We start from the raw sequence: 27621 nt of genomic DNA on the forward strand, positions 1-27621 counted from the left end.
CAAAGTGTTGGGTATGTTTACAGAAGTTTGGTAAATACGTTTTACATACGTGGTCCGCGACATGCGCTAATGTACGTTTTACCACGTAAGTATTAAACACGTGGTTAATGGATGTAAGGATACCATTTTACTCGTTAATATTACGTCCTTGAACCATATATTAATCAATATCAATAACTTTGACAAACTAACACGATAACAGCAGATAATGCGGAAAGATACGACAATGGACATGTACGAAATAGCATGTTGAAATCATATGCTTTGAAAACATCCCATGGTTTTGCATTCGTTCCAAGACTATTGCAAGTTTGCATTTCAAATTAAAAATCAACATGAGCGAGTTAGTCTGTCACTGATATGTATCAAATGCCTGATACATTTAAATCAGTCCATCTGTTTATATCATATTGCTTTTTGGAGTTATTTATTATTAGACTTCTATATCGGCGTGGTCGTTATTTCGTGTGTCGTTATTTTTTCATTTGCTGCCACTTCATCTTCGCTAAGTTTTTCCCCGATCGTTTTCTGAAAAGGAAATAAAATGGATAATACAGCATAATATACTCCGTATATACTTTCCTGTATAGTTATCAAATAGATTAAACTATATGATAGCCTAACATAAATAAGAATAATTATGTAAAGAACGTTATACATTACTATTGTTACCCGCTTAAACTCGTTAGAGATGTTTAGTAGTTTCCTGTACAGGGATGTAGGTAACAAAACATAAATGAATAAACGCAAATGAAATATCCTGATAAGAAGATAGGAGCGACTGACGTATCAAGTTTACAGACTGACGTATCAAGTTTACAGACTGACGTATCAAGTTTACTTTGAAAAAAAAATGTATAGTTCGGAAACACATTCGTACCGACTAAACTTCCCAATATTGTATTCTTTCGTGGAGTACTGAAAATTATTTCCATTACAAAAGACGGTTTATGTTTATATTATCATACTCACATCAATAGGATCAAAATGTTTTACTCCACGCCGTAATTTCGTTCTGATTGGCCAACACAGAAAACGATCCAAGTAGTTACACACGGGTATATACAGTGACGAATCAATCGGTTTGGCAGCTGTAAACATGCCGTGAAAATTAACAGTGAGAAATGTCATCATCATAGATTTTATAGTGTATCATACCGTCAAGCGTGTACATATGATTTGCACCATAGACCTGTTTTGGTGTAACAGACCCCATCAATGAATCAGTTAACACTAACTTCTCCGAAGTACTTGGGAATATTACCTTTTTTACTTTCAAGCAATACATTATATATTTTTAATTAGTTTTTTCTTAAATATTATTATCCAATTTCATCCACTTAATATAAAATCATATTTTTGCTTACAGATATGTCAATTATTGTTAATATACGTTTTTATTTGTCACTATCTTTTCGTAAAATATCTTAATTCAAGATACCATTCTTGTCGTTTTCCTTTAAGGTCTTATGGTGCGTTTAAGTACCAGCCTGCCTAAGATTCAAGCGGGGGTGATTTATGACCTTCGAGGTTTTCATTTTAAAATCGAATAGCATTGCATGACTGAATATAGAAGTTCAGATTGAATGCAAAATTAACGCATGCGAAAAGCATTTCTTTATTTTCCTAAAACTCGTTTTACAATATTAGGTATATAAGATGAGACTTACCCTTCAGACGGCTGGCTAGTGATCCAATAATGAATACCAGTATAATTCCTAGCGGTAACAACCATTTATAGGACAGAGAGTACAGTATGTCTAGGCCTTGTCTGTGAACACACATGTTCCATATAGAAGGAAACATAAGGTCAAAATAAGGAAATAAAAGTTTGAAAAAAGTTATTGTTCTACATGTGCATGTAGGTAATTAATGCTTTATAAATATAATTATTTGGAGAATCTCTCATTAACAAAACATGTACGGTTCCGTTTACAAGCAGATATAATCATAAGACTTTTATGACGAGTAATAAATTGAAAAAAAACCCGTTTCACAAACTTAAACCGTAAATCAGTTTACCTGCAGAAAACCCCCCAACAAATTCAAAACCGACAATTAAGCTGCAGTTGTTTTACTATTAATGCCGCTTATACACCAGTCCGGCTTATACCAAGAGAAAACATAGATGGTATACGCTTTTCATATTTCGGTATTGCTTTTCATTTCAGAGTGAAAATGTAATCATATGTGTATTTTTCATATAAATACTCGTATGTGGATGAGGATTCTTATTTTGTCGAATGCGCTATAATTATCAATATATTTTCTCGTTGGAAAATTTAACAATATTATGTATGATATAAAGCCGAACTTCTTTCAATTGAATCCGTAATCTTTGATGCATTTCAAGCATACTTTTGGTTCATTTTAACGTTGTGTTCATAGATTTACATATTAATCTTAGTTCGAATACTCGAAATAACTCGAAGTATTATCATGGCGACAACGAATTTGACTTAACGAAGACAATTTAATTTAATTAAAAAATGAGAGCAGAAAGTGAAATTAATCGCAATACTCACGGTTCAGTCAAAGGCATATATGTAGGTATACTAGAGATGTTGACTGCCGTGTACGCTACACCATCACTCCAAGATGTGTTAACGAATGGACAATACTCAATGGAAGCGGGCGGAAGTTTGACGTTGACCCTTACTCCGGAAGAAACCAACTTCCCAATGGAAATCCATCCAATGAAGCAGCAGCAAGCCAGACCACCGATCAAGGCGCCCTGGATATAATTGAAATAACCCCGTTTCTTTGTCATTTGCCAATGTGATCTGTCATAGTTACTTCCCTTATCTCACATTATGTCGAACAATAAAACATTCAATATAAGATATATTTTCTTTTGTTGAAATAGAAAATAAGGTTTAATCTAATGATTGACTTGAATATAGTTTTATGCATATCAAATTAAAAATGAGTGAGAGATGGAGGATAGTATTTCAGGAATAGAAGCATTCTTTGCGTCTTAGTCAACACACACAATGCAAAAGACAAAAGGACAACCTTTCGTCAAAGACAACTTAATCAGAAGGCGCGAATGTGATAGATAGTTGTTGAGGGATCTTAATATCACTGATAGTACAATGGATATATCCAATTTCGAAGATTTATCTCATATTCTAAGAAGTAAAAATATCCTAAGACTAGTTTGTTTTCTAATATACAGTCAAGAGACATGTGTATTTGTCACTGTCATTATTTGTCAATATGTTTCATGTATTTTCAGATGTTTGTCATTTACACTTTGGTTTTCCTCCTAAATTATCGTTATGAAATAGTTCACTCAAGTAAGACCAAAAATTCAGATAACGGTTTTGACAAGCAAGGAGGAAAATGGCAACTCAGGTGTTTACCTGTGTGATCAACATTGATGTCACAAAATTGAGGCAACGGGAAAATATGAAAATACTGTCATAGAATATTTTTCATTATGTCTGCGACGAAAGTTATTTGACAAATTATTGGATTTTATATGAATCTGCTGTTTCGACTACATTGTATATACACGATGTATTAAAAAGCTATAATGTCCTAATGGGCTGTTTAATATGTACATTTAGGAACATTTGCAGACTTAATTGTGCAGTTAACTTCTTTAAATAATTTTTTTTTTAATAATACTTTCTTTCCTCTGAATAGCAACACATGCTACACGTTCCCCCTAATTTTGAATTAGCAGATTATCATTTTAGACGTTTATGCTTTATCTAACCTGGTTAAAACTAGCTGAAATATATCGCTCGGCTAGAAAAAAATCTTAAAATTCTTGTATATATAATATTACGAAAAACAGATTGAGCATAATTTGTTACCGCATATGACAATTTATTACAAATTAAGACTCCTTTTTGTAGTCTAAAAATAAATAAATAAATAAATAAATAAATAAATAAATAATAAATAAATAAATAAATAAATAAATAAAAGTAAATAAATAAATTTTAATCTAGGATTAAAGGGGCTTTGATGAGACTAAACATCATCAGAAAATATTCTTAAATCCTTGATTACATAATTCAAATGCTAACTTCTCTAGCAAATGTTGAATATTAATACAACTTTCTTTTTACACTTTTACACAACTAACTTCTGCTTTTAACGTATTTGTATACACTATTCAGGCATGTTTAATCAAAATAAAAAGTACAAAATGTATATGATTGATGTCTAAGTATACCATATGCAATGCTAAATAGATAAAATATACATATCGAAAGATTCGCTCGCTGTATATTATAGAAGAAATCAACATTTAAGTATTACATTACCTTAATGAGGCGCTAAATACTGAAGCTAAAAACAATCCTGGGAGACACGGGGTGTCATGGAAAATGTCTCGGACCAATTTCGCCATCAACTGAAGAAACACTATATTGTTAGATTAAAACATGTATGGTGTATCGTGAAATGTAATGTGGATTTCGTTTTATATTGCCTAACATCCTAACAACTGCTGTTCTAACGCCCTAACTGTACCGTCCCATGGGTGATAATAAAAGGCAATCTTTGTGATCTTATTCGATTTCCTCTTCCTAACTGGCTTTTGAACGTGTTCCTTGGCACCGGCTCAATTTTGGCCTTCAGTTGAGCGCTCGCCCCTGAAAAGCTAAAGGTTTTTGTCTCCTGACCGATACATACCATAGTCTATATAAGTGCACGTAGAATATGTTCCTGCTTATAAATAAGTGCTCAGCATAAAGGGAGTGGAATGACTGGTTTACCCGTTTCATTATCATGTGACTAGGTCTTGTGCGGTGTTTTTTGTTTGATTTCCTTGACGACGTTCTTAAGTGAGATAGCATTGTACCATGACATAATTCCATTATGTTCTATTATTTCAATTAGACACAACACGAATATACCACAGCCTCCTAAAGGTCACATACAACACATTTCATACATGATAGGTCATCCTTAATTGACCTAATCTATAAATAGAAGCCCTATAAACGTACCAACCCATTAACCGTTACGCTCATTTAAGGAAATCCGCTCGGAGTATAAACGGCATGTTGCTTTAGAGACTGCATCCCTTACAAGTGCGGAAACTCGTGCCCATTGTATAGAGCTATTCTTCCACGTAAGCATACCGCCAAAGGCATCGAACGTCACATCAGTCACATTATACTTAAAGATGCTCAACCGCTCACAAATGGTATTTTTTCACTATTAAAAACAGGAGCAGACGATTTAGTATTTTTCTTCGGTTACAAAAGTTACTTTATTTACACCATTGTGCAAGTTTGAGCTTCTAATTTTACTTCAACTTGAAAATGTAAAAAATGAATTAATTGCATCACGAAAAAATTCTGTGGCACTATATCCTATTTGGAATGAAAAACTGATTGCTCTTGCACCAAAGGCAAAAAAAATTGTGTGTGTGTGTTAATTAGACATATATTTACACGATTAAACACCAATTATTGTTCAAATGATGAATATCATTTATGCTATGTCGGCGGTGGAGCATCTTTAAACTAGCAGAGACGTCCACTAACCAAGTGATACATCTATACCCAATACGCCAAAGAAAAGGTCCGAGACATATTCTTAAAAGAGATGAACGAACTATTCATACCAAGGTCTAAGATATTTAGAAAGAGAGTTTCGAGATACCAAAACGACGTAGGTTAACTTAAGTACTTATACCGACTGCCGCCCGACGTTCCGGTCATTATAGAAATGTGGGACTTATCGACGGTAAATTGTACTTTACCGACGTCGTTTGGTATATCGTATTATCTTTTAAATCGATGTATTGCTTGTTCAGATTAATCACAAAAGCACAAAACCTGTCTACACTAATACCTGGTTTTGATTGGCCACTTGTTTGACCTCAAGAGGATCGCAGCCCTTCACATGATAGTACGCAAACATAACACCGCCCTCCAACACCGCCAGTCCGGATATGGTAAGGGACAAGATCATAGCCAGGATAAACATTCTGTAACATAAAACGCATCTTTATCTAAAACCTTTGCAGAATAGGTAATCAATGGAAAACATTTACATTGCCACTACAAACTACCAATATGTTGCTACTAACCAAAAGGTATGTTATTAGCATTGTCAGTAAAGCTCTGGCGTACTAATATTTAGTCTGTTGTTCAAGACAAAAGGCGGAAGACATTGCCAACCTGTATTCCCGCCAAATATAAGGCTGTTAAATCGACTGATATTTTTCTCTATACAGACGTTTACGTTTAATTTTCATACTTCATTTTTATCTGTTTCTTTTTTAAATGAAAATGACTACTTTAAATGTAAATATAAGCATTGGTTGTCATATTTTTACATGCCTTGGTAGGCTACATACATTGGGTATTCTATCATACCTGCGATGGTGCGCTAACGCGCACCACTGGATGTGCTAGAACACCCAATGTATGTTACACACCAATGCATGCCAAAACTATGACAACCAATGCTTAAATGGTTATAATTTCAGATGATTATATAAAGTATTGATATAAGTATTGATATAAGTAATGAAATGTTGTTAAACTCTTGGCATGACTCGGTTTTTACAACATTTTGTGACACTCGGGTAGAATATCCCCAGATTTATAATATTATATAAAACTGTCATTATTATTTACTGCATTGTTAAGCTTCACGAACTTCTTTGATGTTGACACTGTCCGCGTCGCTTTGATCCTTTGGAAAGATTGCTGACTGAATAATATCTCTAGTCCGGTTGTCATGCCGTTCACAGTAAGGCTCCAAAACGACTGGCGCAGTGTGGGATCAGGGTCAAAACTGGGAAATAATGTACACATTATTATTAATATAAATTACCCAAACGCATCAGAATGCATCTACAGTTCAAACATGTTTAAGAATCAGACATCTTAACGAGATCATCTATTCGTATTGACAAATATGTAATGCTTATTCCAAATGTCTATAGATCTTCTCGGGCGCTTGAAATGATATAAATATTTGATTATCATATTATAATATTAATAATATTTCATACTAGTTAAGATACAAATAAATCCTGCGTCCTGATCGTAAGAGGCTATAAGTGTACTAGTCGTCTCTGTAAATTCCGAGCTGCAGCGTCAGGTAGACAAAAAGCTACCATCAGTAATGTAAAATATATATTTCTCAAGGAGACAAAACCCCAAAATATAACTAAGACACTTAACTCTAAGAATATTGTTAGACAGTGTCAAACAAAAGCATGAGGATCAAGGCAAAATATAAGGTTCGAAATATGTATGTTTCGATTCTTACGGCCATGAAAGACCATCAATTCTTTCCTCCAACCTAGATAATATCAAAGCTTACTTGAGCATATTAAATCTTCCTTTGTCTATAATGATATCCCATGTCTGAGTGAATCCACCTGCTTCCATTGTACCCTTTTATATGTAAAAATGGCAATATTATGAATGAAAACATATCCGACATGATCTATAATGATACACATATATTACTTTTATGGGAGTTAAAATGAGTTGAAGATTTAAAATATATTGGACAATTTATATCATTTCATATCGTAGTTTTATAACGCCATTAAATGTAATACTGCCGATAATATGACACCGGCTTAATGCCAATACTGTGACGAAATATTGGTTTAATGACAATACTATGACATAATACTGATCTAAAGGGACAATTCACTCAGGCAAATTCTTTCACATAACCAAGAAGCAAAATATGGCATAAATGTATTGTTCTACATTTCTTATGAAACATATAATATAAAATATTGACAAATTTCACGTCATTGTTTGGTATTTTAATTGATACCGTAGTAATTACAAATCGTTGGATCAATACGATTAAGCAGGTACAATATGTACGCTGTACCCATATCCGAGCCAAAGTCACACACGTTAAACAAATGATTAACATAACCACTGTGGAGGTGCTAAAAAGTTTAGGCAAGACAATTCACCTAATAAGGTAAACACACTACAGTCAGAGCGATTTGAGCAATTCTAGACAAAAGTAGCATAACTCTACGAGCAAGGGACAGGGGTCAGTTCGCCTTACAAGATGTTCGACCACAATGTGTAATGGCGGACAGCGAGCGACTTTGAACATTTCATACGCATTTCACCACCATGGGTATTTTCTGGCATATCACAGTAAAACCGACTGATCTATTTTCCATTAGAACTGGGTTTTTTTGTGATACATGTACAAATTTTAATGTTCCCTTAGACGGAATTGTCCCTTTAATGATATTACTTTGCCAGAATCATCACAAATCAATACAAGTTTATTGAGGTCAACGTATTTTGTGTTTAACTGTAGAATAACACTGCTAACTTATAAAAATAATTTATTTCTAATTCCATTGCAAAGTTAATGATTAACAAATACAACATTTGATGTAAAAGCTGCAGTTATTGATTGTGAGATAGCTGTGTTTGATATCATAAGCATAATGTAATTAGATTAACATTTATCCTGTGGTGGAAAAAAATGATAAAAAACAATTTTGGAATGATTTAATAAAAATTAATTAGATTGAAAAAAATGATAAAAAACCCAAAGAAATAAATTTGTCGTTGCTCCCAATCATACACATTGTATTACCTTGATTAACACTGCAAGCATACCGCCAAACATGAATAGCGTTTGAAACACATCTGTCCACACAACGGCGCGAAATCCTCCCTTAAAGACAAGAGTTCGCATTTATACTCTTTTGATTTTCATCTTAAATGATATACAGCAAATGCACGTGTTAAGAAATTGTCTAATAATCAACTAAAAGTACATTTTTTGTCGAAGAAAACAATATAGCGCAATCGTGAAATATAGTGCGCTTTGAGACTTCTAGATACATGTAACAAATATGTCAATATGGATAATTTTTTTTTACATTTGCATAAATTCATGCTTGTTTAGGATGGTTAGCATAACTACTGCAGCTGCAGTAATACAGTACAACAAACAGGGCCCAAAAAGGCACCAACACACACATTTCTATTTTCGATTAAAAGAAACTTACGATTATTGTATAAATCGCGACTACACCCATCAGTGTAAGAATGGATACCCACACAGGCACTCCAGCAACTGTGATACAGCCAATATACAGAACATTAAACACAAACATCATGCCATACCATAATAAAACTGCAAGCGACGTCTAAAATTTGATAATATCATAATCTTATTCCTTCTTTTCATATCACATAGATTTTTTTCCAGTTGGAGAGGTATACATTGTGACGTCATTATATTGTGAGCGAAACTCAGGTGATTTTCTCTGAAAATTATGACGTTACGGTCACAAACTCATGACGTCACAATCAATTCTTAACCGCAAGTGCAGATACATCTGTAACATGCAAATCAGTAATAAGTGTGCTGTAATATCCAGTAACACCTTTATACTGAATACATAACACAGTTTTATCGTCAGTTAATTCGAAATTAGTTATTCTAGTTACGGATTGGTGTCACTATTTTCTAATTTCATAGGGATATGAACATTTTTTTTTTTTAAATGTTTATATAACCAAATTGTTTTTAAGTTTCTTTGAAAAAAATATACAATATAAAAAGTATGATTCCATTGATTTTGCTATGGATTATGTTCCAAATCAATACGCAGAGTCAAAGTCTCTATGGTGACGTACTGATACTGACATTATTTTGCGCCATTTTCAGAATGTGTTTTTGCTTATGAAAAAATAGTCAATCAGAAAGTCAGATTCAATTTAACAATAAAGAAAAAATGTATTATTATCAAAATATTCTAATTTAAAAGGAATTTGTTGGTCGTTTGTTCAATATTGGATAGTCTACGTGTTCCCTACCAGGATTTGGAAAACAGGGGAATTCCAAATATTTAAATATTCAATCAAAAAAATCATAGAGGCAATTCTAAGATAAAACTTTCGTACTTTACATTAGTCATATTGTTCTCAGAATTACTGCTGAATCCAAAAATATCATAAAATAACGAAAAGGTCCTTTCATAGGTAATTTCCCGCCATATTGTCAATCTTACCGATTTCCAACGTAACAGCCGGCACAAACACCACGTTGCCAAGGTAGTTTGTCTGTTTATTTTGTAAAAGAAACGATCATAATGAGATAATATTTTGTGTAATAGAAAACTATGCATTTTGATAACGTATGTTTAAGATTCGCATTCGATTATTAATTGATAATTATTGTCACCCTTATTCACATGTTTCCAGAGGAATGATCTTGCGATACTAATTAACAATTAACAAACTAGTTAATTAAAATATATGAAATCGATGAACAGTACTTTGTTTTGTTTGGTTTGGTTTTACGTCCTATTAACAGCCAGGGTCATGTAAGGACGTGCCAGGTTTGTTGGTGGAGGAAAGCCGGAGTACCCGGAGAAAAACCACCGACCAGCGGTCAGTACCTGGCAACTGCCCCACATGGGATTCGAACCCGCTTCCCAGAGGTGGAGGGCTTGTGGTAATATGTCGGGACATCTTAACCACTCGGCCACCGCGGCCCCATTAACAGTACTTACGACAGCCAGCAACCGTATGCAAGAAGCGAACAGTCGGAGTGTGTGTGAACTGTAACGAAGCTCGAAGTACTGCAACAAATAGAAATGGATAATCAGGGGATTTTCTTGGCAATGTTTTATAAAATAAACTATTAGGAAACGCTAAAGATTCACTGGTTTGTTCAGCCGATTGTCAGTATTCCACATCTAAGAGTTATCCTCCCCACGAGATCATGAAGAAAAGCTAAGTCGTCATTTACGATTACCTCTTAAATTATCCTACATTCAGTGTAGGTGTTGCTTGAAATAAATTAATAAAACAAGTATGAATAACTTAGAATGTGTTGTTAACATGGAAGGACCAGAACATTCTTAGTTGACAGACGACACCATTATAAAGATATGACCTAATTTAACCCTGTCACCTAGCCCATTTGACAATCGAATATAATCATCTGAAACATATCATGTCAAGATACACATACAGTACTAAACACCAATACAAAGCTATTGAACCAGTGCAAAAAATAATTCAAGGATTCATTATCAATTTTGTTGTTTGCATTGAATGATGGAGAAAAATTAATTTGCACGAGATTAACTTTCTTGATCAGACAAAACAAGCAACACAATTGATAATCAATTTTATATTTACATTAACCAATTTAAAATTCCAGCCGATGAAACAACTAAGATTCGATGTACTTCACTGACAGTACTGATAGTGCAGTGGATGTGTGACCCCGTTGCTTGATTTAGCATATATCCCGTTCCGAAGAATTGACAGAAGGTATATATATTATATAATCAAACTTTTTAAAGTTATTGTGCCTTATCTTTATACTAACGAAGCAAGGTATTTTTCCATCTTAACAGACATAAGGCATATAAACAGAGTTTTACACTGCATTATTTCTGTTTTGTAACTAACGATTATAAGACATCATGTTTGCTTGCCTATTTGAATTATTTTCAAAGCATAATAAAAAAAATATGTTGGTTTCAATAGGGTAACTGAATGGTGTCTGCCCGTCTCGTAATTAGTTTAGTTGATATTTAATTAAACCTGGTGTGAAGTCGAGCCCCTGTGTCTATGGTATGCGATGCAATCAAATACCCTAGTGCTTTCGGATCTCGATAAAATATGTTAAATGTGGGATTAAGTTGCAGATCATTGGAAAAGTTCTGTGTTAATTTTGAAATGTGGTTACTTCTTTGTCAGATAAATACATCGATTTGAAATGTTGGCGGTTACCAATGATCCTCCATTGTCGCGGGTTTTGACACGATGCTAGGCCTAATGTCACATTAACTGTTATTTTTTTATAGTTTTAGCGTGCTTTCTTAAAATAAATTCTTTCTGCATGTAACTGTGTGTATACTGTTCATTGTAGTATCGATTCACTTTCGATTATGCCTAGGCAATTATGCTTGGTCCGGGGACTTGAACCTATGTCAGCGTTTTATCAAAGTATGTGTATTCTTCTTAATTGTCTGCATAGCACTGATAATTCCTGTCTGTGTTACTGGACGATATTACTACCTTTTTAGGTTAGGCCTCATAACAAATAAAAAAAAGATGTAATATTAGGCTACTAATGCGAATATCAATGTAAAATGTATTGTCATGGCTGTCAGATGTCAGCGCGTGACCAAACATCTTCATTGAGAAATGTAGTGATTGGAAATTACTAGTTTCATTAAGGCGGAGCGAAGTACAAATATAGAAATTTAAAAGTTTGACACAAAAATATAATAAATGCTTAATTAGGTCAATGTGACCTACTTTTTCATCTGGATTTAAATTCACAAGCTCATGAATTACAGTCACATACTGATAATGAGGACAGTGACCTCTAAAACTATGAACCAATACAATATATGTTCTAATAGCATAAATTATGTACCGTATGTCGCTGACCATAAGATGTCCTCATATTAATTATTTTGTTTATCCCTGAATGGCTGTAAGAAGTGATAACGTTCCTTTGAGTTCATTTCATATGAAAATTTATAACCGTCTTCTCAAAGTTGTATTTTCTTCTATATAAAATGAACACTCATTTATGTAAAGTGTTTTACTGTAAATTAATATTTCTTATCAAAACAACTTCGCGAAGATTTAACAATCGCTGATTTAAAAATTGAATAGAGATTCCAAGGAGTGTCAATGTTATAGTTAATTCGTGGAGATATACTTTACCGAATTTATTTGGATCGCGAAATTAGGACAGTAAATCGTAAGCGAAAGAAAGTTCGTACACACTACGTAGATAAAGTTGACTAGTTTATGTTATGTACTTTCTGATGCTATTGTGAATTCCTTTATTCTGATAATTCAGATGAAGAGACACCACACATGGGCTATACAATGTTTTCAAATCTAATATTGAACATTTATAAAGTACCCAATGCCTCTATTATCAATAGTTTTCTCGTCTAAGACAGATGAACATAAGAATCGATTTTCTCATTTATAGAGACTTAACGTTAATGCCCACGTACAGCCCAATTTTAATAGTTTGGTTTGGGCTCTTATATTACGGCATCATATGTAATATCTCATGAAGCATTTCGGCGAAGACACCGAACAAAACACCTCACCCGTGACAGGAATAGAAATCATTATCTGAGCCGCAGAATCAAACCAAAAATAGATTTCTGGAAATTCCCTTTTGAGCATAGTGTTTCATCAGTTTCAAATGTTTTATTTGGGTGTTGGACAATACATGTAGATGTAAAATACTTAAAGAAATTTTGCAATTATTACAAATGTGTTTCTGAAACAATGAAGTAACCAAGATTGGAATTTATGAAAATTTGGTCAAGTTTTGGTGCGGAATTCACAAATTCATAACTCTCACCTCAAAAATTCAGCAAGATGGTACAACTTAAAAAATCACAGGTATGTGATATGACTTTCTCCAAATTTAGTGACTTTATTTAAAAATGGACAGTGATAAACATTACCATTTTCGTTTATGGACATTCCTTTGGTTTTGTGGTCTCTAAATAGAAGCAGTTCATATAATGATCTCTTACCTGAGTCAAACTTGTGATGTTAAGTTGCCTCTGCGTGGGTATAATCAGGTGCATCACCAATATATTTGATACAAACATCGCAATGATTGAGATATACCACTGCATGCCGTACATGTAAACCTCCGCTGGAATCGACAACATCATTATCCCGGACTCAAACGACACCATCATCGAGAGTGCCACGGGTAATATCGCCATATTTCCATCTCCGATTAAAAAGTACTTTGTAGTCTTTTTCTTGGTATCTCTGAGGGAATAATATAACCCTATTCCCAGTGAAAATATCAGAGTTACAATGAATATAATATAATCCTCCCATTTTAAAAACGCCATCTCAGTAAAGTCTGAAATCTGAAAAAAAATAATGACAAACAAAATAATGGACATCAAGTAAGATAATAGTTCATTAAAGTCTGACGAAGATAATATCAATTGTTTCTTGCATGTATGGCGTTAGAGTTGTGCCTTTTCTCCCCACTGTACCGAAAATATATTTTTTTCTTATACCAGATGCTAATATTCTAGGCAGTCTGTCTTGTAACATTTCATTAATTATTGCAATAATTTGAGAAATTATTGTTCTTCCTTTTTCCTGTAACAAGATATATTTGACATACATATTTTCCATTCATAATTTCAACATATAATTTGTTATATCGTTCGTTATCAACATTATTTCCTCTATTTGCAATACTCACTTTTTTCTCGCACTATCCCTTTCTCAGTTACACATACGTAATATCATACCACTACACATAGACATTCAGTTATTCGTATAGTCATAGTCACGCAAGAATCTCACGGCCCTTCACAATGAAACTATTTTATATACATTAGCCATGTATACATAACAAAGAAACTTCCCTTGTACTTTCTGTAACTATCTACACATATAACCACAATACGTGTATTTACATAATAAGTATTATTTGTTTCAAATATAATTTATATTTATGTTTGTGTCTCAATATCTTGTTACGGTTTTGTGCACTCAGCTAAGTAATTATAGTCAAAACTGTAATTTCGACCACCTCTGTATAAAATATTGTTGTTTCATGACCAAGGAACTGTTTCCCGGGGAGTGAGGACGTTTGCAGCGTCGCTTCTGATTGGCTGAGCTATTGTCGCAATGATTTCATACGGAAAAGACTCTAAAAATCAAATCTTGAAGGTTGTCGGTTTTTTTTTCTAGAATTACAACCTTGGTCTATAGAGGTTAAACGGTTATAGGAACACTGAATGATGGGTCAAATGATCGCCATGGACACCGATTAGTATTTGCTCTATGCCAAAACAGCAAAGTACCAAGAGGAAGAGAAAAGGTTGTTTTAAGATTGTTTGTGTGGTGGACTTAACGGAACACTGACAATATTCAGAATATCACTGTCGTCAGAAAAATAATTTAGACCAATACTAAAATTGTGTTTTTGAACAGGAAAAAAAAAGAATATGTGCATCACGTTTTCTTTTCTAATATCTGTAATTGTTGTCTTTTCTAATATCTGTAATTGTTGTGTTGATTCCAAAACATGATATTGCTTTAGATTTATGATTATTTCTCGATGACTACTGGTTCTGGAATTGGACCATACAAAAACATTCAAAACTTGATCTTCAACATTCAATCCTAAATACAAAAAAAAATCATAATAATACTAATAAAAAAAAGAGAAAAATATATAGAAAATAAAAAAAAATACTTAAAATAAAATCCTCTCAAAACAATCTGGTATATTTAACTCAGACTTTAATACTAGAAATTACATACTAAAGAATATTAAGAAGAAGAACGGAGATATTTTAAATGGCTTCCAATCACAAAATTCGGTCGGGGGCACGGCTGCCCTTATTTAAGCAGTTTAACACATTGAGACATTACACACAACAGTGTGTTTTATGTGGTGAAAACACTGCCATTTTAAGATCTATTATTAGCTTCCTATAAAAGTCTATGCTCGTCCTCTGATAAATGACACATACACTTTATTGAGGCTTTATTTATTTTTCCTTTATTATATACACCCATGTCACAATTCTACAGAACAACAAGACACATCCTAATGTTTATAAAAAACCAATAATTGATTTTTCAAACAACAATGTTCACTTTTTCATATTGCCTCAACGACACAAAAACTGCAGTAATTTAGTTTCTCAATGAAGATGCTTGGTAACGCGCTGACCTCTGACCGGCGCAAGAATACATTTGGTATTGTTTTCATTGGTAAACTAGCTAGTTTGACGCCGCTTCAGTTTTGAATGAACTTTCTGCAATGAGTAATATCGCTGCACATTTAGGAACACAAACAGATTTGGGTATTGTCAGTAATATACATCCAGTTTAGAGGAATAAGCATACTTTAGCATCTAAGTAGGCATGAATGACGCGAATAGTTACGATAATGAACATACATACGGTGACATAGATGTAGAAACGATAGATTAAATGAAAACATGCACACATTACGAAAAACGAAGTACGAAAAATGTGCAGGAGGACTTTTTCTTTCAAATGGGCATTTTTAGAACACCTCTCCCCCCGCTTCTTACAATGTACGCCCCTGCGCCTTTGCACATGATTAACTTTCGACTCAGGCAAATCAGACAACAGAAGTGACAATCAATCCCCAAATATTTATACAAGATAGGACAGTCAGGACGATTTGCAATGGATTATAACATAGAAATACAACAGCTATTCAGTGATAGTTCAACTCTTGCTTATATTCTCACTTTTCCCAGCTTTGTCCATTCCGCGTCAATGTCTACAAAATGTCACATTTGATACTGACGATGAGAATACAATATTGACAGTTTAATACAAATAATGACAATTTCTAATAGGAAAGATATACCAATAAAATTGTCATGTCTACAATCGTTGCCTTTGGTCCATGGTCGATAAACATTCTTTGCCTGTTGAGGTTGCCCCATAAACAACATTCTCACATGACCTTGTCTATTTAGGCCACCCCTATCCACACAATCCACATACATGTATATGACCTTGTTTGTTCAGAACGCCCCGATGCATGTTATTCTAGTTATGAGATGCGTCTTTTATTTTACAGATCTAGTTACGAAAACAACGCGAGAAGGAAAATCCTTTAATGCACTTTTTTCGAAGCAGTTTACCAAACATACCATATAAAACGAAAGTGAAAGAGTGGTTCACTGTCACTCCGATATATGACATGAAAAAGGAAGTCAGTATCAGCTTCTGGACGCTGTCCATTATAAATTTATGTTAATCAATAAAAGCGAGATGGACACCCTCCCCCTATCCCCACCCGCTGTAGTTTGGTATTTGTTGTAACATTAAATGGAATTTTTATATATTTTACTCCAATTTTCATAATATTTATTGTTAAAAGTTGTATTCCATTTTCTATGACAAGGTAGTATTATATCTGACTTTTTTTTAAAGTTATAAAACAGTTTTGATCCTTTTCTATCTCTGAGAAAGAGTTGCAGATTGGTAGGCATAGATTGATAATGATTTGAAATTCTGCCATTTTTCTTTAGTCTGGTGGACTCTTTTTATTCGTGTAAGTTTAAGAGAATTTATAAAAGCTACGATATTTATCATTTTCAATCCTGCATGTTGTGTGATTATCTCCTATTTAATTTAGTCAGGTTTTCCATTCCATAAATATTCAAATAGTACTGAATTGAGTTTGCTTATAAATATATTGTCTGATTTAGGTAGAGATATAAGAAGATGGTTGAATTGTGAGATAAGTAGGGATTTGATAATGTGATTTTTTCCAATAGATGTTAATTATCTTCATTTCCATACTTTCATCAAAGATTTTAGTCTGATAAGTTTTTTTGTCAAAGTTAAGTTTTGGCATTTCATGGAGATTTACACTAAAAACAATACCTAGCAATTCAAATTTTTCCTTCCCTACCGTAACTTAAGTTTCGGTAAAAAAAGAATCCACTACATTTCTTTCTACCAATCCAAATCACTTGCGTTTAATCAACATTCATTTTAAGTCCAGAATTTTTGCAAAAGTTAAATAATTGATTCTTTAAGAGTTTTCTCCAAACCGTCGAGTATATGTGAAGTATCAACTTCCTACTTGGATACCAAATAGAACAATTTTCAAAATTTACACCTTTTATATCTTAATCATTTCGCAGTTTTATAGCCAGAACTGCAGCAAAGAATAAACAAATATGGTGTGATTGGGTCTCCCTGAAGGTAGCTCCTCCTAATACCAAAGAAAGAAGAGATATTTCCACCCTGATTTGTAGGGTATTGAACATTACAATGTTGAGTTTAAAACCAGTTTATAATACTATTTCCGAAATCAAATGAAAGAGGATTTTTTATATATGAATAGCCAAGACACCGAATCAAAGGCTAGTTTACACGAATTCAAAGAATCATTCGAACTCAGCGGTACTTTTGCGTTCTAGAATGAGCCGATATTCTATAAAAAGTATTGTATGTTTTCCAGTTGTTGTCACTAAAAGGAAATGGATCATTCGATGATAACCACATTCTGGTTATAATTGGAAAATATATATCTGAATCATGAATGAAACATGTAAACTAGCCTTTGGATGTTTACTGGATCCGGAATATGTATTTTTTGTAATTATAATATAATTATAATAATTATTGTAAATCAATCCTTTTATAACGCAGATATAATGGTTTAGACAAGAGTTGTTCAATTAAAAATAACTGTTACAGTGTGTTTTGTCAGAATACATGGATTTAAATTGATCCTTTTTTTCGGCGATGGTAGTGGTGGTGGCGAGGGGGCTATATTTCCCTCGCTTATTTCCACCTTAATCATGCGATCTATCTTATAATGCGAAATGACTGTTAGAAAGTGTTTTGTTATTCATTTTTTTTGTTTTCTTCTGATGAAAATTATTACATTTATTAATTTTTCAGTGAAAACAGTTGAAAATTTCCCCGCAATTTCACAAAACTGAGAGGACGTTACGTCAAAAATTGGCCTGTAAATATTAGGTTTGTGAAGTTCAGTTGAGAAAAGTAGTTCACAGTGACTACATTAAGCATTTATTCTATTTTAGTAATAAAAACTTTAATATTTTTGTTGAAAATTAGGATTTATCAGAGATTTGGTAGCTTGAAATCGATGTTTAGTCCTGCATAAGAATCTTGATATGACCTGCTTAAGATGATTACATCCTAGGGTCACATTGGCTAGGTCAAGTGCATAAATTAGGTCATATTCAATTAATGGTATCATCTGTCCAATAAGCATGTGCTGTTTCCCCATGTTTTAAGCATGATTTTAAATCTTTAAGACTTGTTTTATGAGCTTAATTTCAAGCAACGCCTTCACTGAGGTAGGATGTTAGAATTATGCCTGCTGACCCACTGCATGATTGTGAAAGACGACTAAATTTGGAATCTGAATTTCGGGGTTATTGAGATGAAAATATTTCATTTTTTCAACCATTTCAAGTACACGTACTTGATTATACACCAATTATAGTTCAAATGATGGGTATCAATTATACTCTGTGGACAGTGGAGCATCTTTAAACAGTAAGAAGGAAAGAATAGAGAAGAGCCCAAACTACCTTTTTGGTCGATTAGGTGAGTAGATTGGGGGTAGATATTGGCTGATGAAAATAGGATCCTCCGCTATAATTTGGTATAAAGGCGAGTATACCGCGCTGCTTTTAAATAAGTCTGAGAGAAAGGCATCAAATGACATAGAAGTCGGCTAAAACAGTAAGAAGGAATCATTGGCTGATTAACTCTCAAAGATCAAATCGCCAACAACGCATACTAGCTTTGTTTTGCTTCATAAACAGCAAGTGAGACACAGACCAAACATATCATGATAATTCATTTTGTATTTAAGTGTACAGTTATATCTTCGCTACTAAGGAATGGCTTGAAAAAGCTGACAACCCTTATGATCAAATGATGTCACTGTAGATATAACGTTCTTTCTTATAGAAAACCAGAAAAAATGGTCTTTATAACTAAAGTGGTCTTCATACACAGGACAATATGTGCTGAAATTGACCATCTGTGACCCCTGAGAAAGTGATTTTAATATTACCATAATATTTGTAACCTTTCCAGGAGTGACTGCCCGGCCAAGTCCATTGTTATCGTGCGTCGGATTAAGGTGAATATCCCCTGTTCTGATCAAAGCAGTTTGGATAGCATATCAGAAGTATTTTGTTCTTTTCTTTTGGATATTTTAAAAGTAACACAAAACAAATTCGTGTTCGTGAGTCATGGCCAAGACAAGCTTATAGAAATGGTCATATCTTTCTACGATTACATGTATTATCAAAACTATAAATGTGATGTTCGACGAAAGGTTAGCCTTTGGTAATACAAACCTTTAGTGTAATTAGAAATGTTGGTTTATAACGAGATATATAATACCAACTGTCTCAGCCAGGTCTTTCGTTATAAGAAACGAAACACACGATGTTTTAAAGGCTATTAAAATACTTTATACATCCAAGGCTATCGACCTTGATCAGATTAACCCCAACCAATCAAAAGTCCTATTTAGCGACCTCATCCCCCAGGCTTAAACAAATCTTAAACAAAACACACGTAAACTGCTGATGTCATAGATGGTTTTTTACGGAGACATAAACCATTCATTTCAGATCACATTAGTGAAAAGTTACTCTTGGGACCGCTGCTTTTTAGCAGGTATTATCTATATTTAATCACCAATGGAGATCAATGTCAACCAGAAAATCAAATCTAAAGCTTCGAATCAACAACACATAGTGTATTCCGTCTTTGCATATTACAGAGTTAGCTCCCTTGCGGGTAGGTATCGATTGTTACGTCATTATTTTGTGAGCGCAATTCACGTCGTTTTCTCCGAAACGTATGACGTTACGCTCGCAAACACATGACGTCACAATCAATACCTACCCGCACGTGCAGATAACTCTGTAATATGCAGAAATTCAAATCTAAAGCTGTATCCCAGAGTTACCTCCCATGCGGGTATGTATCCATTGTGAAGTCATTTTTAAAACTTACTTTACATGTCGTTTTGTCTGAAAAAGTATGACGTTACGCACGCAAACACATGACGTCAGAACCCATACCTTCTCTATGCAAGGGCATATACCTATGTGAGATGTAAATACAGAATATCATAGATTGTGTTCTACTAATGAGATATTATATCAGAAACACTAGTGACGTAGAAAAGCAATATTTTGACTGGTGCCCTATCCTTAGTTATGCAACTGTCCACTTTTTGCATATACAATTTGTAATGCCGAGTACAACATATGACCAATAACGATACTACATGGAGCTTCCTGTAGAACTAGTGAATTCTACAAAGCGACAGTGGACATGACCTTATCAGAATTCAACATTGTTCTGACACATTGTTTAAACATGTATTAGTAGTGGAGTAGCAACATTTATGATTGCTGTAAGCATTTATTTTTTTAATGGCAATGGTATTTATACCATAATTTCGTTTCTCTATGAAAAAAAAAAAAAAAACATGTAATAAATTCCATACCAATTGTTTATCGTTTATGGTTACACACCGGGGTACCTCTGATAGGTCAGTTCTAACATTTCTTGATTCCGATTTGCTTTCAAGTTTGAACTTCTTTTTGCATCGCAGTTTCTTTTAAATATTATTGCATTTACCGTATAACAGATTATAAGACTCTTTCATATGTGGATATGAAGGATAGGGATATTTTAACCGAGGGTCACAAAATGTAGTAAAACCCGAGGCTTGCCGAGGGTTTTGCAACATTTTGTGATCCCCAGGGTAGAACTATAAGACTCTTTCATATGTGGATATGAAGGATAGGGATATTCTACCCGAGGGTCACAAAATGTAGTAAAACCCGAGGCTTGCCGAGGGTTTTGCAACATTTTGTGATCCCGAGGGTAGAATATCCCTATCCTTCATATCCACTTATGAAAGAGTATTTTTCTTTCATACCACGACGTTTTACTGCAATTTTACAACTATAATATTCCAAGTCAATTCCCATACATGAAAAATTACGTGATATTTTCAACACAAATTCCGTTGCTTGCATCTTTTATAGTAAAACCAGTCAATTTTGTGAAAAAAAATGTTAAAATTTTACCGAGGAAATAGAGATTTTGTTGACGCCGTGACGTCACGAGGCTTTATTGCATGGGTAGCCATGCAATACAGCCTTAGGCGACATGAGTGTATTGCCCTAGACCAGCCAGTATTACTCGTGTAGGTATGAAAGAAATCCCTATCCTTCATATCCACTTATGAAAGAGTATTTTTCTTTCATACCTCGACGTTTTATTGTTTTATAATATCCTGCCATTTTGAAATAAATTTGAAGAAATCCACGAACGAAAGTCAATTTTTCATACATGAAAAATTACGTGATATTTTAAAAAAAACTTATGTTGTTTGCATCTTTTATAGTAAAACCGGTCAAGTTTGTGAAAAAAAAAATGTTAAACTTTTACCGAGGAAATAGAAATTTTGTTGACGCCGTGACGTCACGAGACTTTATTGCATGGGTAGCCATGCAATACAGCCTCAGGCGGCACGGGTGTATTGCCCTAGACCAGCCAGTATTACACCCGAAGGTATGAAAGAAAACTGCTTATTTAAAGTATTAAACAACAGAAGGTTAGATTTCTATTTAGATACAATAATTTATTGCGGAAAGATATTACATTTGTATGACATATTGCATGATGGTAAGGTTCTCTGAATGTAGACGAGAAACAAATGATCACCACGGTAGAGTTTAAGAAGTTAAGGGATAAACAAGTTCCCCAGGGCTTTAATGTTATTTATAATGTGTGATAAACATGATAAATAACATTCACTTGTTGGGGACTTGTACTCTGGTGTGTTTGGCTCTAGACATGTTGCTGACATATGATTGTTATAATCGTATTACCTACATAACGCTACCATATATAGCTATTATCGCTGTATCAAAATAAGTACAATTACAATTGTAATGAAATATCGGTAATCAGCTTTAATTTATTAGTTTAACTTTCCTGTGAAATAATAGTAATATAAGCGTGTTTAAAAAAACTATTTATAATAGATATAATTATCATGATAAAAAATGTATGTCAAGTCGACGTTTATCATGTGAAGTCGATTTTAAATATCTATCCTCGAAAACCGACTTACTTTATAAAGCCGAGATCCACGATAGTCACTCGCGATAGTGAAACTCGACTTTCCAATATGATTATGCGGATATGTCGTGTTAAAACCCGCCTTACCGACATAGATATCTCAACAATTATATTGGATTAGTCGCGTTATTGTTATTCGACCTTAAATAACATGATTGCAGAAATATGCCACCACACACATTATCATCAGCATTGATACATATATGGATATCCTATGGTTGTATATGTTTGTCATCGTGTATAGTTCAGGTCGCGTTACGTTCACAAAATAATTGTGTGGAACATCTTATGACTTTACTTTTTAAGTTATTTATTTAGTAAGACGAGTTTTAACTGGACATATTCACATGATGATAATGGAATGTCGAGTTACACAATCACAACTGACTGCCATGGATATCGCCGTGATAAGGACTTAAAAAGCGAATTTTGTCGGAAAGTCGAGTTATATTTTGAATTGTCGATGAATTAAGACGAGGTTCGTGATAGCCAGGTCACAATATTATAACTAAAAATTCAATAAGGTGATTATGACGACAAGTAATACTCAATTTGCCGACATTAATATCACAACTAATTAGATTATAACTGATCAGGTCTAGTTACCGTGCTGCGACCTAAAATAACACGGTGACAGAAATATGCCACCATATTATCCGTAAGTGGTAATATATAGTTAACTAAGCTCACAGCTGGTACAGCAATACCTGAATAATAGTTTTGTACATTACTAGTGACAGAAAAGCATGATAAAAACACCAATAAGCGTACATCTGTCTATCTTTATGAACATTTTATTTGAAAATATACATTAACTACTCGGCTAATTTTTCCGATAACTATTAATTGCACTACAGCCTTGTCAGATCGATACCAGATGATTGGGGAAAAAATCATTTTAAACCTAAAATTGATCTTCCCTTGGATAGGCTTTAGTTGAATCCCACCTGTCTCTGTATCCTTCTGGTAGAATTACTATGCAGATGATACCAGCTAACGAAGCAGGAAAAGTGTGTACATAGTCTGTTCACTCCTGGTCCAAATTTCTCGAAACAAATTGAGTCAAAAACTGACTTCAGTCAATTTTTGTGACATAAGCAACATAAGGAGAACAATTTTTGACCTAAGTTTGCACTTTTGTTTCGAGACATCGAAGCTCGGTCAGGAAGCACATGCATTGGGCGAGGACAATGTGGTGAGTTTTCAAACCTTCAGGTGAATTCTAAGCCAACATTCATCGTCGGTAGATTGTTGTGTGTGAATACCCCGTTTTGAAGAGCTACCAACATCACAATGGCAGATTCGGAACTAAGGAATATCACAATTTCGATACCGTACGTCAACACCGGAAACTTCCGCTTCATGGGTAAAATAAAAGCAATGGTTGATGTTGGTGTAAATGTATGGTTGTTGGATGACCGCAACAGGATAGTTCTGTACAACACGGAGACAAAATCTGTGTGTAAAACACTGGAGCTAAATGAAACCGTACCCGATATCAGTTTCTGTCAGAAAAATCAGAGTCTGTGGTATTGTTCTCAGACCAGTAAGACAATAGGCGAGATAGAATCAGACAAGAAAGTAGTCCGTTTTGCGGTGGATAAGCAGCCATTGTCTCTCTGTGTTATTGCCGACTCTAAAGTCGTAGTAGGGATGATCGGAACCATCACAATTTACACCAATGAAGGGTCAGAGGTCACCTGCGTCATATCACAGGACAATTATACTGTTCGAACACCACAGCATATGGCCGAATGTCCATCTACAAATAACTTGGCTGTCATTGACTCGGATTGGAAATCTCATGGTGGAAAACAGCGACCACGAGTTGTAATACTTGGCAAGTCATTGACTATTCTACATTTCTATTTCGGCCGAAGAAAATTTGAGGACTTTCGACCAAACCTTGATCGCATCGAGGAGGCTTTTAGTCCCCGAGGGATCTTCTATAACACGGATGGGGACATATTTGTGAGTGATTTCTACAACCACGCAGTGATACGACTTTCGGGAACAGGAGTGTACCTTGGGGAGTACCATATTCATATGCCGACACCTACTGCTATTTGTAACAAAGCTGAAGACGAGCTGTGGACACTGCACCAGCATGACTGGGTATTTGGATACAAATATCAAAACCTGTAATTTTCTAGCTCACAACAAAGCGATTCATTTGCCGACTTTCGTCTTTCATTTTAAGTTTACATCCAGTTGTTTGATTTTTTAGTTTGTTTACTATCACTGTCCTATAAGACTATTCGTTTTAACCATTAAAGTGTTGTATGTATGTACGTTCTATTAAAATGTTGTATGTATTTACGTACATGTACGTTATGATTCTTTTACTATATAACTCGGATTAAAGATATTTTATTTTCCCTGATATGAACAGAGTAAGACCATGTCAGTATATAAAGTTCCCTTTTGTAACAGGGGAGGGGTATATATTTCCCAATACACCGGATGCGTTATTTGTATAACATCGAGACATTTAATCAACTTCGATGGCATCTTTTTGTCTGTACTTTGACTGCCTATTTTAATTGTTTTATTTTGTCAATATCATTGTATGAGGAGGGGGACTTGTGTGGTGATGGATATAAATAGATGATATATAATTTGCTGTGATGTAAGTTTTTGGTTAAGAAAACATCATTCAAGATATTTACTTAACATCACTTTCCATTATGAAACACATATACATGATTACATTTTAATTAGATATTATTGATCGTATCCATGATGTTGCGTAGCTTTTTTTCCGCAAATAAAGCAAAATTGATTATAGTAAACAAGTCTTTTGTGTTCGATCGAGATAATTATAACAACATACAGAAATTAACATTTAACCTGAAACAGATGGGATGAATCAGTGAGTCGCCTCATATTTCATGCAGATTTATTCCCTAGATGATATATAGTCGTATATCATTGTTAGCTTAGGTCGCAGTGGTTGGGGTGTTACTGAGTTTAGTATCGAAATACTGTAGAGTTGCAAAATTCAGCGGGTGCAAATTTTCGCGAGTTTCTGTTCGCAGAACTTATTCGCAGTGTTTTATTTTCACGAATTAATTTTGTAGTCTTTGCGTCGTTCATACGACAATATACAATATGTAAGTCATGACTTTGATACATTATGCGAGTTATCAAATGTTGCGAATTTGGCTGAATCCGCGAAATTAATGTTGCGTCTTAATATACTACCACCACGTGGTCGCCATTTTAGGTTCTACTTTATTCATGTCACACTACCAGATACATACGCTTATAATATTCCCACGCTAGGAGATTGTAATAAATGAACCCAGCTTGATATTTACGGTATGCACATATGATTATAGTAAATACACAATTATTAAAACTCCTGCAAATATTAGCAAATATACAATATTAACCACCACCCCATACGTCTGTGTTAAATTGGCATATGTGTTACTTTATCTGTTATTAAATGGTTTCTTAAACGTTGGATGATCATCTGGTGTTTAAGTATTTATCCTATCTGGATTTTCTTTCTGCAGGAAGTCAGGCTTTCCACCACTTCTATTTTCTTAAGAAAGGCAAACTGGATACACGGAACAATCTCCTTAAAATATCCTGACTTAGTAATAAGTCGTTAACCTGATCAATTAGTCAACATCCATGTAATCGGCATAATAATGAAATAGAGAAATAATCTATCGATCAATTATTTCAAAATCAAAATGATGAATAAATAAATGGTATTGTCCATACTATGAAAATTTGGATTTTTGTCGTCATGAAAAACATACATTTCCAGGCGGATTTTATTTCTATTTCAATAATCATGGGAAAAATAATGTAATCAAACAATAGTGGAATACTGAAAATATATAGAATCACAAAATAACATTCAATTAGTTTTCTACTTTTCCAGACTACATTTTTCGTTTGACATGCTTATTAATGATTAATATTTATAGAAAGTAAAAAACAAAATAAGTTATCAAAAATAGAAGAGACTGCGTATTTATTCCATTTTTCCCCATTAGACTTCATTTTGCGTCGGAGACACGCTTATTAATAATTAATTTTATAGAAAGTAAACATATGTTATCAAAATATAGGAATCTACGTATCTATTTGTCTTAGTAACGATTCTTCATATACTTGCATTTGGTCCGACAAATACATGCCCTAATGATTGGTTTATAATTATGTCCACGCAGGGAACATTGGTCGGTGGCGTGATATCATTTCTCGTTGTCGGCTGGATATCTTTGGGGAAATTGTGGATGTCTTTGGGGAAGTTGTGGATATCTTTGGGGAAGTTGCTATCTTCGGGAGTACGTGTCAATGTAAAATTAGAACCTGCGTCTACAAAGAAGTGCAATGTATTAAGCAATTCCGGATAAGTGACCGAGTATGATCAAAATAGCTCATATACAGTTTGGAGAAACAATGACAACTCAAGTATCCATCACCAGGCTCGAGTCGCAAGTTAACCTTGTAAAGATCGTCCCGAATTTATGAATTGTTAATTTAAATTTAAATTCTGAAATATTATTTTATTAGCAAAAGATATATTGAAATGTTCATATATTGATTAAACATCAGATATAGCCTATCTCAGTCGTCTCCTGATACCGCTGGTATAAACAATCAAAATAAGTATGGAACATATACATAATATAAATGAGACATGATATGGTTAGTGGTAAAGTAAAGGAAGGTAACTCCCTAATAAAGAAATCAATTGTACGTATTTACATGTACGTAGCATAATTGTACTGACTGCAGTTTCTTATACTGTTCACAGACAAAGCCTTGAAGTGCTTTACTCTTTATCATATAAATGGTTATTACCAATCGGTGTTGGTTTGGTATTTGCTGTCGGATCAATATTTAGTCGTTTACAAGGTATTATATTTAATGAAGGGTAATTATGTAAATTTGAAATTAAAAAACATAT

At 33.9% G+C, this 27621-nt stretch overlaps 2 protein-coding genes across 2 annotated transcripts; one reads left to right on the plus strand and one right to left on the minus strand.

The window, feature by feature from the left end:
* Positions 1-234: 234 nt before the first annotated feature.
* Positions 235-13720, minus strand: LOC138307106 (sodium-coupled monocarboxylate transporter 1-like). Its single transcript, XM_069247737.1, has 9 exons — positions 13523-13720; positions 10502-10570; positions 7306-7379; positions 6634-6771; positions 5821-5956; positions 2526-2734; positions 1671-1771; positions 973-1091; positions 235-528 (listed from the first exon to the last, which is right to left on the minus strand). The coding sequence occupies exons 1-9, from the start codon at positions 13718-13720 to the stop codon at positions 442-444; spliced, it is 1131 nt and encodes a 376-aa protein (XP_069103838.1). The 3' UTR covers positions 235-441.
* Positions 13721-23981: 10261 nt separating this feature from the next.
* LOC138307107 (uncharacterized) lies at positions 23982-24833 on the plus strand. The gene has a single exon (XM_069247738.1). The coding sequence runs from the start codon at positions 23982-23984 to the stop codon at positions 24831-24833; it is 852 nt and encodes a 283-aa protein (XP_069103839.1).
* Positions 24834-27621: the final 2788 nt, after the last annotated feature.

Source organism: Argopecten irradians, chromosome 14 (genome assembly GCF_041381155.1).
Source record: "Argopecten irradians isolate NY chromosome 14, Ai_NY, whole genome shotgun sequence".
NCBI lineage: Eukaryota > Metazoa > Mollusca > Bivalvia > Pectinida > Pectinidae > Argopecten > Argopecten irradians.

Excerpts from the sequence above, each read along its gene's own strand:
- LOC138307106 (XM_069247737.1), bottom strand. The coding sequence starts at position 13,720 with ATGGCGATATTACCCGTGGCACTCTCGATGATGGTGTCGTTTGAGTCC. Across the intron at positions 7,380-10,501 it reads GCATACGGTTGCTGGCTGTC|GGTACAATGGAAGCAGGTGG; the intron begins GTAAGTACTGTT and ends TACATATAAAAG. Across the intron at positions 2,735-5,820 it reads AAGTGGCCAATCAAAACCAG|GGCGCCTTGATCGGTGGTCT; the intron begins GTATTAGTGTAG and ends AATTATATCCAG.
- LOC138307107 (XM_069247738.1), top strand. The coding sequence starts at position 23,982 with ATGGCAGATTCGGAACTAAGGAATATCACAATTTCGATACCGTACGTC.